At 41.4% G+C, this 15,177-nt stretch overlaps 1 protein-coding gene across 7 annotated transcripts in view; it reads right to left on the reverse strand.

Moving 5' to 3' along the window:
* Positions 1–14,781, reverse strand: part of LOC140918229 (radial spoke head 10 homolog B2) — a 38,747-nt gene extending 23,966 nt beyond the window's left edge. For 4 of the 7 annotated variants that reach the window (XM_073362145.2, XM_073362144.2, XM_073362141.2 and 1 more), the window contains exons 1-11: positions 14,350–14,781; positions 12,985–13,348; positions 12,059–12,134; positions 11,389–11,457; positions 10,755–10,928; positions 7,389–7,474; positions 5,824–5,944; positions 4,063–4,239; positions 3,140–3,281; positions 1,579–1,700; positions 519–708 (exon numbers count right to left, since the gene is read on the reverse strand). In XM_073362145.2, the coding sequence (XP_073218246.1) occupies positions 519–708; positions 1,579–1,700; positions 3,140–3,281; positions 4,063–4,239; positions 5,824–5,944; positions 7,389–7,474; positions 10,755–10,928; positions 11,389–11,457; positions 12,059–12,134; positions 12,985–13,241 (1,414 nt within the window). In that variant the 5' untranslated portion in view covers positions 13,242–13,348; positions 14,350–14,781. The remainder of the gene's footprint in view (positions 1–518; positions 709–1,578; positions 1,701–3,139; positions 3,282–4,062; positions 4,240–5,823; positions 5,945–7,388; positions 7,475–10,754; positions 10,929–11,388; positions 11,458–12,058; positions 12,135–12,984; positions 13,349–14,349) is intronic. The other 3 variants (XM_073362149.2, XM_073362147.2, XM_073362148.2) reach the window with 3 other exon arrangements.
* Between the last annotated feature and the right edge of the window lie 396 nt (positions 14,782–15,177).

Consider the following 15,177-nt stretch of genomic DNA (forward strand, 5'->3'; position numbering starts at 1 on the left):
AGCTAGAGCTAACCCCTTGTGTAGCAAGGATCAGGTTGTGCCTCTGCAACTTGTCACAAAGACCCACAACAGCAACAGGTGAAGCTGACTGATTAACTGGCTATGCAGGAGAACAGTGACACATACGATACACAAATTGGTGTTGAACACATGAAGTAAACAAACTGAACAAAAAAAGAAAAAATAAGATTTCTTTCCTCTTTAATCTCTTTCAGTTATAGTCACCTTAAGTGTTACTTGTAACAATAACAGGGAATATAATTCAGACAGAAGTATGATTTTTAAGATAACGCTTTAAAACAGTTTTGATGAGTGTTATTATTTTGTGCTTATTTTTGCCTGAGGATCCCAAAGCACGAGTGAATCTTCTTATGCCTATTTCACAGATAACAGGTAAATTGCCCAGGGGCACCGAACAAGTCAGTCACAGTGTTGTGTACAGAACCCAATTCTCAGACTCCTAGTCCCTAACTCTAACCATTATATGCTTCTGATAGTCAATCTACAGGCATACAAACCATTCAGTATCCTGTCCATATCAGCAAGGGTTATATTGTAATGATGAAACCTGCAATCCTTTAGAAATCTCCAGAACTGGAGTTTAGTCATCAGGAAGGTGTTGTCAAGAGATTGATCACAGCCCAAACTGCTGTAAAAACTGTAGATTCTTCTCAGTTCTGTAATATGTCTCAATACGGCATATTCTACCTACACAAAACAGTAAATGGCATGCATTAGTTTTAATCTCATGACAAGTAATAACTTCAGCTCAGCTGATGTATTTATTAAATCCAGCCAGGGACAGTACTGCCAGAAGTTGTTAACATAGGATTGCCCTTTGCTGTCCTATGGAGAAAGGAGTTTGATCCTCTTAGTCCATTTCCCAGTGGAAAAGTATCCACATCCCAAAACCTACCACTGTTATCTCACTATCTGGCAACCTTTCTGGCAATTGCACCATAAAGACTACAAACTAGGTAGGCATGGAGCCTGAACTATCCTCTCGCCGCCACAGGTCAGGGACAAGAGACTTTGTCAGGGAATTGTGGGGAAACCTGCCCTGCTGTTGCCTGAACTGCACCAGTTTTGTGGATAGCTACAGGACTTTGTGTTATTTGTATGCATTTCAGAAGCCCCAATTATGGACCAGGGTCCCACTGTACAAACACAGAATAAAAGACAGTCCCTAGCCAAAAATTTAATATTCAAATTTGTCAATCTGATATAACATGGCTGACCATGTGGAGTTTTATGCTCCTTTGGTACCATTATGGACTGTTACCACAAAGGCCCCAACCTAACCTCTCCCATGTCCTGTAAGGGAAATATTGAATGCCTTTTCAGTAAATTTAATGTGACCTGTTTAATTGTCTTTTATGGGACATTCAACAAGACAGAACACCACCTCTTTGGCATTGCTCTGTTCATTTGCTTCTGTTTTGTTTTTTATTGCCTGCAGACTTTCAGATCATAGCTTAATAAAAAGACTTGTATAGAACACACAAATAAAATAAAGTAAATAATGTGAAACATATCAGCAATAAAACTGAAAAATATCAGCAGTGTGCAGGCTTTTACCTGTTTCATTTCTTCCTGTCTGTCTTTCTCTGGAAACGAGTTCAGCAATGAAGATATGTCTAGTTCAATGTTTGATCCCAATACAGAGGTATTTCCTGGGCCATCAACTATTCTGATGGTTTCTACCAAGTAACAAAAGTAACAATTTATCTTTGGCTAATAAAATAAAAATAAAATATATACAAAGATAAAATAATATCCTCAATTATCTTGTTCCCAGTTCCATTGACTTAAAGAAAAGAAGAATAGTACCCCCAGTTGGTAAAATTTAACTGTTTAGCATTATCTTAACATAATACATATTGAAGACCCACATCCACCTTCCATAAGTGCAACAGAACATGTTAACATCATGTCTTGTTAAATTTCCATGTTGCAGTGTTTCCAAATGCATCTAGACGCATTAAGGATGTGGCTTGGATGAGAACTCACTCATTTTAAAGAATCTTCCCAATGCCATGATATGGAGCAAAAAAAGAAGCATGGAAGTAAAGAGGAATACATAATTAAACAACATCATGTGTAAGCTGGGTGGAAGAAGTTGACCTTGTTAAAAAAATCTTTGTTAGGAAATCGTATTTTAGAAAACTATTAAAAGGGAACTGCAAAACGCTATGAAAAACAAAACACTGTTTACACTCCCATATCACTGAGAGAATATAGGCATAGACTCAAAAAATACAAATTTATCTGAAGGGGATCCATACATACACAGCGGCTGCCAAATCAGGACAGTGCAAAGATGATCTTTAAATCACCTTTGCACACACATACTGACCTTTGCCCTATGCAGTTTGGCCACACCTCAGGATTTCCCCCCCCCCCAGTCTTATGCATGTGTGTTGCATCATTCTCTATCTAGGCATTGCAAGGTCCAGAACATAGTGGGAGCCTTAGGCCTGGTCTACACTTAAAATTCTGGTGTACATGAAAAATTCACACCTCTAAGTGCTACAGCTATGCTAAGCTCTGGTGTAGACACGGCTAAGTCAATGGAAGAATGCTTTTACAAACCTAGCTACTGACAGTCGAGGAGACGGATTCCCTACAGCAACAGAAAAACCCCTACCAGCCTTGTAGGAAGCATGTACGTGACAGAGCTACAGCGGCATAGCTACAGAGCCATAGCTGTGCTGCTGCAGTGACCATAAAGAACAGACAAGCCCTTACTTTTCTATTTCTTAACTGAGCAGCCAGCCAAGTAGCACTGTTATAGGAGGAACGATAACATAAGAACTTTGCTTTTTCCTGTCACCGCTGTCTGGGCTGGTACAAAGGAACTTAGAGAAACTAAACCAACAGGAAATCAATTGTCATTTATGATGTTAAATTTTAATTCTTTTATGAACACATTACGATTTAAAACTGCAATTTCCTGTGAAACCTTGTGTTAGTAATTAAAATTTCTCATGTATCTATCAATGAGCCTTCACAGAGAAATGTGTATGACTCTTCCGTGAATACAGAACAGTCTCACACAATAAATGTGTAACTTTTATAAAATGTGAACTATCCGACTAGAAATTATCTACTTTCTTCACCATCACTTCAAATTGCTCACCAGTGCCAAAGGGACTTTGTGTACGAATGCCACTCAGATCCTGCATATTCATTGCATCCACTTGAAAAGCTGGGTACTCTGCTATTTGATCATTTATAAACTCTCCTTCAAAAATACGCCCATTCTTGAAGACGAATCTCCCCTGGGGGGAGGGTGGGAAAAGAGAGGCTCTTTTGTTTCATTTTGATATAAATCTGCACATTTAGTAAAAGATCATTAGAAAAGAAATATGTTTGCAAGCACTTGGATTTCCTTCTGATCTAAATCAGGTTTAAACTGCAATATATGAGATAGTGCAAAGCGAAGGATGATACTTATCTGCATGTGTAAAGTACTTTGAGATCAACCAATGAAAATCTGCTGCTGTGCTATATAAGTGCTAAATGTTTTACTCTGAAACATCTGAGGAATAAGGATCTTTTCACTATGCTTAAAATTGTTTGCAGCTTTTCAACGTACTTTAACAGTCTGTCCCCAGATTTTTTCCCTTTCCTCCTATTAGCTGGAGTCCACCCCTGTGCACAGGCAGTTTGGAGTCCCCTGTGAGAAGGTGCATCAGACATTAAAAGTGACCTTAGCCAGAAGGCCAACAGAAGGCAATGGTCATTTATCAGCCAAAAGGCTGATAATGTCAGAGACACCTATTACACTGAAAAGCTTTATGTTAAAATACATTTCACCATATACAAGCCATGCTCCTCCACTTGGAACTTATCCAGTGTCCAGTGAGGTCAGTGGAAGGGCTCCTATCAACTTCATTGGGCATGGACATCAATGTGTGCATTCCAATACACTAAGGAAAACATGGTTTTCCTTACAGAAAACATGGTTTTCCTTACAGAAACCTAGACATTTGCTATACAGAGCAGACTGAGACCTAATTGCATTTTTATCTTTTTCTTCCATCACTTGTTGATACTCACAAGGCCATGTTTTTTATTGCAAACCCATTCTCCATCATACATTGCTCCACTGGCATAGAAGAACCTTCCACGTCCATGACGATCCCCATTTACAAAATCTCCTACATATTCATTCCTCAAAGGATACTGAGACCCAGGTATTCTCTTCAGAAACCAGGTGTGAGTACCATAGCCATGCTGAAAAAAGACAAGCCATTACAAGAACTTTCCAAAGAGCTACTATTGGTGCAGATCTAAATTCATACAAAGGAATGGAACTACCTAGACTTTTTTTTGTTTTGTTTTGTTTTAGGGTGACTGTTGCTAATTCAACTAAATGGGCTTGATTTAGCCCCAGGTTACCTTAGCTCCTACCAGGCAACTCAGGGCACAAAGTCCACCAGGAGGCATGGTAGCAGCACTCAGGATGAACTAATTCAACACATCCTGGTCTCCTACAGAAAATGGGCCACAGTTTAGAGACACCATTCCCTAGTCTGTGTGCCCTGCCAAGCAGCCAGGGCAGGGTCCCAGAACCAGTTCTTAGGAGACCTGCGCTGCTCTGGAGGCCAAACTCCCTGCTCATTTTATGTGCGGGTGAAAAGGAAGCAGCTCACCCCCATGCTCACCCCAACAGAATGATGGGGGAACACTCGGTGAGGGGAATCTAATGGAGTTTTACACCAACCCCAGCCTACTTCCATGGGTTCTTTCACAGGAGGGGACACTGGAGAGTTAGATCTTCAGGTCACTGCTTAGACTAGGTGATATTTTCACTTTTAACAGTCTTATAGCTTAGTATATAAATTCAGTATTTTAAGAATTAGTTGAGGTCTACATTAGCATAAATAAAATCAGCTATACAAATGACCTATATATGTAAACAATTTTATTTTCACTGAAGTTTATATGAAATATAAAACCTGTTTCTATATAATTAACGGGGGGGGGGGGATATCACTGGGTAGACTGGCCCTGTAAGAGAGTTAGGCTCAGACCCACCTTGCCAGCTGCCTCCCCATCATAATAGGCTTTAAGACTGATAAAAGGGAGTTTCAGTTCAGCTCAGTTCAGGAAGGGAGGGAGACCTGCAGAGAGTATGAAGACTCCTGAAAGGGATCCAGGGTCTGGGGAAAGGACTTTGAAGGGGGCACTCCACACCAGCAGGAGAGGCAGGAGCAGAAGTCTCCCAAGGAAGAGATTTGAGGAAACATCAGGCAGCAGAAGCTGGGTTTTGAGAAAGAACAGTTGAGTCCAGCCTAAGGAAATGTACAGTCAGGGAAATGATTTGTTTTGATTTAAGTTGATATTTTATGATGTTGTTTTAATAAACCAGACCCCAGGAAGAGGTGTTATCTGACTTCTGAATGGCTGGGTGCAGTTTTAGGGAAGCCCAAGAAGGGGGAACTGAGGTAGTGGCAGAGTCCAGTGCTGGATTGGGTAAGGCCCTCCTCTTACACCAACCCTAAGCTTTCACTTTAAAGCCTCTTTCTAAATATCCTGCAGCCAAAAAGATTTGATTTTTATTATGGGAAGGGTTTATATTTTCTTTTGGTTGGTGTGTAAAATTAAGTTACCTTTTCATAAAAACAAGTCAGCAGCTTGGTTTAATATTGGACTTTTGCTAGTTATAACTAATAACATGAAAAGCAATTTATGAGTAAAACACTCCTGTATCTACAATTAGCAGAATCATACTGAGCTTCTTTACTTCTGTATGAATCAATGCAGCTAAATCGTACCAGTGTGAGAGTCAGGTATTGAATTAAAGTGGTGTAGTACCTGTATGCCATTTACCCACTGCCCAGTATACTCCTGGTTCGTCGTCAGCCACCGCATCCTGCCTTCCCCCTGGCGCACATTTTCTTCCCATTGACCTTCATAGATATTTCCAGATTTATAACTACAAGAAACCAAATGAATCAGGAAGTTAACTACTCAGCTATCATATACACAAACAATAATGGACAAGATTTTCAAAGGTACAATGGCAGTGAGGTGCCTAAATCCACCATCTGATAACGAGAGTTACATGTTGTTGCTGGGGAAAAAAGAGTAATACTGGGAAAAAGAACAGGAGGACTTGTGGCACCTTAGAGACTAACAAATTTATTTGAGCATAAGCTTTCGTGAGCTACAGCTCACTTCATCGGATGCATGCAGATGCATTTTTCTGCTGAATGCATCCGATGAAGTGAGCTGTAGCTCATGAAAGCTTATGCTCAAATAAATTTGTTAGTCTCTAAGGTGCCACAAGTCCTCCTGTTCTTTTTGCGAATACAGACTAACACGGCTGCTACTCTGAAACCAGTAATACTGGGATAGATTTTCAGTGTTGACACTACTACATTCTGATTTTTCCTTTGTTTATGATTGCAACATATACTACCTAAAGGAAAACATTCCCAGTTGACTACACTTAATAATAAATATCAATGATAATACATTAGGACGCCAATAATTTAAAGGTCTCAGGGGACAAGAAAAACTTCAGGGAAGCTGGCTTAGCAGACTTTGAAAACTGGACTCAGTGTGTATCTTTTGAAGTCAGACTCCAACACACACAAAAATAGGGACTGACATCTTGCTTTGTTGGCATGTCTTGCGAAAGCTAACTCGCTGTCTATAACTGGAGAAGGTGTCCAGTAGGTTTAGAAGTCTGTGCTCTGGATCAGCTAACAGAGTACAGATGTAAAAAATGTAAACATTGCTGATTAACTCCCCCAATTATCAATTTATCCACATCAGCATTTGTGTGAAGTCTGACGTCAGTGCATGAAGATTTCACAATCTGTCAAACCTCAGAAGATATTACCGAAAATCTCAAGTCATTCTAAAATTTGTCTGAGGAGAGCATGCCATAAACAATCAACCAAAACACTCTCTCATGCACAATCCCACAAAAGAATTTATTTGTTTGTGATGAGGGGGCGTTGGGAGGAAGGGCAGTGGGTGTTACCAGGCAATCAAAAAGAATTCTTTTAAAAAGATGTTTCAGTTTACTGCTGCCAGTCTTTGATTGTTTTATCTTTAATTGTTTTCTTTGTAGGAACAAAGAAGAAAAAGGTTTACCCAAGTAAAAATTAAAGCCATATACTAGGCCTGGTTCTTCACTGTTCTTGCACTTTATATAATCATTTACTCCTGTGCAAAGAAGGGCAAGAGAAATATAAAATTCTACCATTCTGAGTTGGTAGCATTTTCACCTTTTTGTATATCTCTGAATGACTACACAAACTGCAAGGCAGTAGAGAATCAGCCCAGTACATGGAACAAAGGATTAGACTGTGTGCCAAATAAAAATAAATTAATTCTAAAGATGTGCTGAACAAACATGTTATACCTACCATCTTATCCCCCAGCCAGCTCTGATGTTGTTTACCCAGTCACCTTCATACCAGGAAGTACCTTCCTGATTATAATAAATGGTACCCTGAAACAAAGAGTATGAGCGGTTTAATTAATCAATACCTAAATATTCACATGAATGCTTTCACATAACATTATATACCATGGACGTAGACAAGTGGGAACTCGGGTGGGCTTCAGCTCACCCCAAAATTTAGGGATTGGATTAAGAAAGAAAAAGCAGAGTTTGAAATAAGAAGCTTGTTTTCCCTCTCTTTATTAAAAGTGGACACATTTAGTTATGGTACAAAACTACCCAAAGTGATATTCAAGAGCTATAATTTTATTATTTTTTAATTCTAACCCCTCCCCTGCCATAAAAAGTTGTCTTCACCCCTGTATATGCCAAATATACCAATTACCACTTGTATTCCAACATTCTCTCCATAGTCGCTAAGAAAAAAAGACTCAATTTATGTTAAAAGCAACTGAGAGTCTAAAATATAAAAAAATTAAATCCTGTTATTTTCACCAACATTAGCTACATGCTAAGAGAGACCAAGCATTCAGATGTTCAAAAATGTTAAAAATTACATTTAGCCAAACAATGGCAAGTGTCCTCAAACCCTTTGGAAATGCTTTCACCAATCTATTCTATTCTATATACTGTAGGTTCTTATACTGCCCTTATCACCATAGAGCAGCTTTCAGTAACACATCAAGTGATATGAATAACATTGGTTATGTGTTTGTTCTCGCCTCCTCTCCCCACCTGGAAAAGCATTTGCAGTGAAGCGTTTTGTTTTGGTAGGGTTTTGTTTTTTTTAAACATGTGTTACTATGATTTATGTTAGAGAAGGCAAGGTCAAAGGTTTTGCTTGGAGCAAAACGATGATCCTTAGTTCCTGGGGGAGTTCATTCCACAGCTACCAAGAAAGTTCTGTCTCCCACACAGACAAGCTCTACTCTTACTCAAAGAGTTCCACTGTGCTCGAAGAGACTATGGTCTGCATCCCAGAGCTTTAGGCATTGTTTAAATATCTTGGGCCCAGGCCATGGAGCGCCTTCAAGATAAGGACCAAGACCTTGAACTTAATTCAAAATTCTGTAGGAAGCCAGCATAGAAAGTGAAGGACAGGTCTGATGTGCTTGCAGTGACCTATGTTGTGGAGGAGACACTCTGTACGGTTCTGCACTAGTTGGAGTTCCTATGTGCTGAAAACTTCATGCCCAGGTTTGTCACACTGCTGTAGTCCAGCCGAGAAGCGAGTAAGGCATGAATAACAGAGGTCAGATCATCATCTGCCAGTCTCCTAGCCAACTGGAGATAACAGAAAGCATTACTTGTAGATGCTACTATGTGAGAGTGCAGCATCAGCAAGTAACCCAAGAGTATTCCTAGACTACAGACCAAATTGACTATTTGTGGGTGTGTATCTTCAACCAAAAGAGATTACACCATGGCTACGGGCTCTTCCAAATGCTTTCCTCTACCCACCAGCATCACTTGTCTTGCTTGGGTTCAGCTTCAGCTGGCTGTTCTTCATGAGTTGAAGGCCATCTTGGTGGTAGTGGTGTAGTTGTATGTGGTGAAGAATAGGTAGAGCTGTGTGTCATCTAGATATTGCTGGCACCTGAGTTCCTGATATCTGACCACTTCACCTAGTGATTGCATGTAGATGTTGAAAAGGACTGTAGAGAGAGAAAATATCCTTCTGGGACTCCACAACCAAGAGGACTAGTGGCTGGAGGTGCAGTTTCCCCATCACTACACGGTTTGAGTCCTCCAGGGAGAACTCAAACCATATCAGAACATTATCCTTGGCCCCTGCAACCTCTCTCACGTGAGACAGCAGTACCTCATTGTCTGTTGACTATTGCAGACAGGCCCAGGAGGATGAGAATGGACATCTGTCCTCTGTCCACTGACAGGAGGAGATCATTCATCAGTGCCACTAAAGCGTTTTGAGTTTTGAATGAAGTCCTATGGCCCGTGTTATGCAGGAGGTCAGACTAAATGATCACTGTGGTCCCTTCTGACCTCAGAATCTATTAACTACAGTAAGCAGACAGAGAGAGCAGCTATACTCTGACTCATCCAGAGTTCCACATTAACTTCTAGAGCCAGCTCTGCAATGGCATCCTTCAGAAGGCAAAGGACACAACTGGGATGCTGCCTTAATTGTTCTGTTTTCTTTCTCTGGACAGTTCTATCAGTGTCATTTCTTCCTCCATTATGGTGTTTCTGGTCTGCTCAGTTATCTGCAATAGGTACTTTTAATAACAGATCTCAAATGTACCCCAGAATCCTTTGTACCTGTTACAGACGTGCTTCAAATGAGGCAACATGACAAATGTCATAAAGGATTCTGAGGCACATCTGATACTCAAAGATTCTCATTGCTCATGACTGAGCAGAAACAGGGACAACATTCTGGAAGGTTGGATAATAAATAAATAATAAAATGTAGTCCTTATAGAGCTTTACATATTTCAAACTCTGTACAAACATCCACTAATACATTGTTGTAACACCCTCAAGAAGTATGATTATGATAGACCAAAAACTCCACAGCCATACAGAAGTGAGCATCCAGATTGGCCTGTTCATAAACAGCTAGAGCAGTCTCTGCTATTCAAGTGCCCCTTAGAGATGACGCGCAAGGGCCTAAATTTTCAGAAGTGACTAGTGATTTTGGGTACCTCAACTTATTGGTGCCCAACTTGAAACATCTTAAAAAGGCCTGATTTTCAGAAAGTGCTGATTTTCACCTCTTACAATAAGGCCAATTTAAGGTATCTGAAGTTGGACACACAAAATCACTAGCTTTTTTGAAAATTTAGGCCTGCATGCTAATCCCACAGTACTTAGACTAAAGACTTAGCTATTGTCATAATTATTATTAGCATACTTAAGCTATTATCTTCAGCACATTTAAGGAGCAGGATTTAGCTAACTGCTCTTTCAGCAAAGTATTTTGTGCCATTATTGCCACTATTTAGGAAACAGCCTCTGGTTCTTCACCTCTTGATCAGCTTGGTGACCATCTAATTAGAGATTCCTAAAAGGGCAGGTAACATATATATTTACTAGTTAATATTAAAGCAGAAAGTTGGGGTGTTGCCACAAATTATCCCTTTTAATACAAAAGAAGGCCTTGCACCACCAGGACCACTAATTTTAATTAACATATGCTCCATCAGAGATATTTCATTAGGATAATTCAAGGCTTATGTACCAATTGAGTTCCACTTAAGTTCCCCACATAAGTGATGCAGAAGCCCTGTGCTAGCCCTCTGTATTGACTTTCATCTTAGATGCCACTGGTCCAGATGATACTTTCATCAGTGCTTTTCTTATTTACCTTTCCATGTCTTTTGCCTTCACACCATTGGCCAATGTATGAAACTGGATGGGTGCCACACTTGTACATGCCAAAGCCATGCCTGACTCCATTCTTCACCTCTCCTTCATACATGCTGCCATCAGGCCATTTGTAATGGCCATTATACATCTGAACATTCTTTACAAAGTTCCCCTAAGAGATTAAATTATAAATTGATTACTCGCTCAAGTGAGACAGCAGTACTCGTTACGTTTGCAGGAGAGAGTATCTAGGGTATCTAGGGTGTGGGCTGAGCTGTCCTAAAGGAGGGGCCCTCAGAGCAGCCAGGCCCAAGGAGAAGTTCTGAGTTGCACCGTATGTTATCTTATTGTTGATTTTTTTTAAAAAAAAGCCAAACCACAGGAAGGAGGCAAGTTTGGACTTTACAGTGCATGCCCTGTGTTTGTAGAGCAAGCTGGGAAAGGCACCTGTTCACAGTGCACAAACAAGAAAAACACAAACTAACTCTAGTTACATTTTGGGTGTTCTTTAAATTTAATACACAGCCTCTGTTGCCACCTGCAATCATCTAACCTACATGCTTTCCTATAAATTGCATGTATAGATGTAATTAGCTGCATGATACTTTAAAATTATTTACTTTGCACTTTACCTCATACTTCACTCCATCAGCCCATGCATAAGTCCCGTGTCCATGCATGAGTCCTTCGGAAAACATGCCCTTCAAAATAATACACATACTATTGTTTTTATTCCGGTATCACAACTTACGTCTATAGCTATTAAGTAGTTTGAGGAGAAGTAACATGTTTTAATTAAAACCCCTCTAACTATCAGCATTAAAAGAACTAAGTTTTGAATGTCTGCAGCCCTTAGAAACTACGGAATCCACTATTCAATACACATAAATTTTAGCTGTGCGGTTCCCAATGAAGTCAAAGGGAGTAGCAGTATGTCCTCTTCCAGGGGAAGAATTTGTCCCATTACATTTTGGATACATTTACACAGCAAGCAGCAGCAAGCCTCCAATCCTGGGTCAACAGACTCAAGCTCACAGGGCTTGTGCTTCCACACTAAAAATAGCTGTGTAGACCTTGTAGCTCAGGCTGGAACTCAGGCACTGCAGCCCATGAAACTCCCCCTCCCGAGGCTTCAGGGCCTGAGCTGCAACGTCTACGCAGCTACTTTTAGTGCTGTAGCACAAACCCCGCAAGCCCAAGTCTGTTGACCCAGGCTTGGAGCCTTGCTACCACAGGCTGCAAAGTCGTACCCTTAGTGCCTTGCCACAGATGTACCCATAAACAGAATGCTGATCTACTCACTCTGTATGTATTTCCTCCCTGAAAATGCGCTATACCTTCTCCATCATATAATCCATGGACTTTTTCTCCTTCATAGCTACAAAGAAAACAAACTAACGATGAAATAATCAAATCACTACAAGTAAGCCAGAAACAACAGAAGTTAAAAAATGATAACTATTACCAGTATTTTCCGACAAAAGCCAAATTACATTGTTAGCACCTGTTAGCTCCCATTCTGGAATAGGTGGGGTGAAAGCATATACTGTATCTTGCTACTGGGTGGAACATCAGGCTTGCTCCCCTTTCATGACCAAAGTACTGGCAGGAAGTGGGCACCCCCATGCACATTATGCACCGCACCCTAAATGTTAAGCAGCACCAAATATTATGTAATTACACTAGTGTATTCACTTTATATAGAAAACTGCATGTACACTTACAGTGAAATTCATTTTACCCAAATAAAGCAAGAGGAATCAGGCTTTATGCAAGTGAAGTGTGAATGAGATGGGGAAGCAAGATTCTACAGCCAGGGCACAGAGCTGCAATACAGCTCTCCATCCATGATGAGCACTGCTATTATGGGGTATTAAGGCCACTTGAACTATAATCATGTGGACCAATCCCCATGGGCACTCCCTTTTCAGTAATTTATGCCAACACCCCTTGCACAGCCAGTCTGCTGGTGTTCTACCACACAGTGGGTCTTAAATGGAGCAGGCGACTTTGTGCATACACATACATCCTAAGTTACCGCTACCCTTTGTCTTGCAAGTGCATTTGTGTCTGATGTCTATCTGCCTTTTAGACTGTAAACTCCACAAGGCAGGAGCCGTGTCCATGAGTATGTTTTGTATAATACCAAGCACACCACAGGTACTTAAATCGTAAATCCTCAGCTAGTGGATGTGTTTTTAACTAAACTGACATGTTTTTAAACATACTTTTCTACAATAAGTTGAGTGAGAATAGGCTCCTCATAATACTGAGCTGCTTCTTGGATCAGAGGTTCTTCCACCTCTTTTGATTCTTCTTTGGATTCTAAAGGGCTTGCTTGTGCTTCCTCCGCTTGATTCAATGATGTCTGGACATATGATGGCTGAACTGAAGAAATACCTTCAAATGAAGTCTCAGGTGCGGGAGGAGGGGCAGGTGCCAACTTTTCTGTTTTTTTGCCATCTTTCTTCTTATCTTTAGCCATTGCCACTGAATTGCCTCAAAGCTATGTTTTTCTGAACAAAAGGCTTTAGCTTCTTTTGCCTATTTTTTACATCAGAGGTTTAGTTTTCAAAATCTGAACTCATTTAACTGAAAAGAAAACATAAAAAGCAAACATGATAAAAATCTGATTTCTCCTCCCTCATTGCCCCCCAAATAATATTTTTAAAGTTTTATTGCTGTATGGTAATGGCAACAATTTCCTAAAAGTATTCCAAGTAAAAGTGTTAGATATTTTATGAGCTTCTAGGGCAGTGGTTCTCAACCAGGGATGCCCTGGGATACATATAGGTCTTCCATGGGTACATCAACTCACCTAGATATTTGCCTAGCTTTCAAACAGGCTACATAAGAAGCACTAGCGAAGTCAGCACAAACTAAAATTTCATACAATTACTTGTTTATACTGCTCTATATACTATACACTGAAATGTAAGTAAATATTTATATTCCAATTAATTTATTTTATAATTACATGGTAAAAATAAGTCAGCATTTTTTTAATAACAGTGTGCTGTGACACTTTTGTATTTTTATATCTGATTGTGTAACCAGGTAGTTTTAAAGTGAAGCGTAACTTGGGATATACAAGACAAATCTCAGGTTTCAGAGTAACAGCCGTGTTAGTCTGTATTCGCAAAAAGAAAAGGAGTACTTGAAAGGGATACAGTATGTGGAAAGGGTGAGAGCCACTGTTCTAGGGAAATGAGGGTGGCAGGAACGCACTAGATTCCAATACTCTTTGGGAAAATAATGGGTTACAGATTAACCTGATATCTATAACAGACAACATGACAGTTTATGGAAATAAGGTAATGCCACCACATATTTGTGACCCCAAAAGATTATGTGAAAACCACGGAACAATGTGGTTGTCTAGAATCATGACTCCATTGTTTTGTGGTTAAATCTTCATGGCTTAGTATCCCTGATTCTGTAAGGTGGTAATATTACACACTCTATTAGGTAGGAATGATTCGGTAGGGGGGGATTAAAAACCCACTCATTAAACCCCCATGGGTATTTGGTTAAAGCAAGTGTAAAATTATATTAGTTAAAACGATGGTGGTGGACGGAACACAGTTACAAACCTCCTGCGGTTCTGTTACAGCTAGCGGGGTGTGGAGATTCCGGAGACTAATTTCTCCAAGCTAGAAAACTTCTCTGAAAGGAGATGGCAATTCAGCCACGACACCTGAGGCGACTGTATCGCCACTGGATTCTCCGTCCTCCCGCACCCACAACAAAGCGGGAAGGAAAATTATGACGGGACGCCTAGGAACAGCTGCGCCCGCGCCTCTCTGGCGGGCGCGCTCAGCATGCAGCAGCCCCCAGCACGGCTGGCCGGGCAGCACGACGCTCCGGCCTCCCCTCCACGCTGGCTCGGCCGCCCACCACCCAGCGGGAAGCCAGGGCCCCCCTGCTCAGTCCCCGGCGTTCCGGCCACCGCCCGGGGCCGCCTCTGGGCAAAGCGGAGGGGGTTTCGGCGCCCGTCCCTCCGGCTCCTGCCACAGCGTCCTACGTCCGGCGCTGTAACCATAGTAACCGCCCGCAGGGCAGAACGCCACTCGCTCGTCATCTTAAAGGGACCGCCGCCCACTTCCCCCTCCTTCAAGTACCGGGACAACCCCCTCCAGCGGGCGGGCCTACGACAGCGGCCCCGGCCTGCTGCTGGCGTGGCCACGCCCCGGCCTGCCGCTGCGGAACTGCCCCTCCCTAGGTGCCCCGCCGCCTCTGTCTGCCAGCTGGCTGCAAGCCCCAGGGCAGCTGCGGAGGCACGTTTTTTTCTACCCCAGAGACTGCAGCACAGCTGGTGCCAGGCAGGCGCCAGGGGAGGTATTTTTCTTCTAGTGGTCCCACATTTCCTTTCGATTTGCTTACACTACCCTGATGGTTTTAGATTATTTCTGCAATACAGG

The sequence above is a fragment of the Lepidochelys kempii genome, chromosome 10, assembly GCF_965140285.1.
Source record: "Lepidochelys kempii isolate rLepKem1 chromosome 10, rLepKem1.hap1, whole genome shotgun sequence".
Classification (NCBI taxonomy): Eukaryota; Metazoa; Chordata; order Testudines; family Cheloniidae; genus Lepidochelys; species Lepidochelys kempii.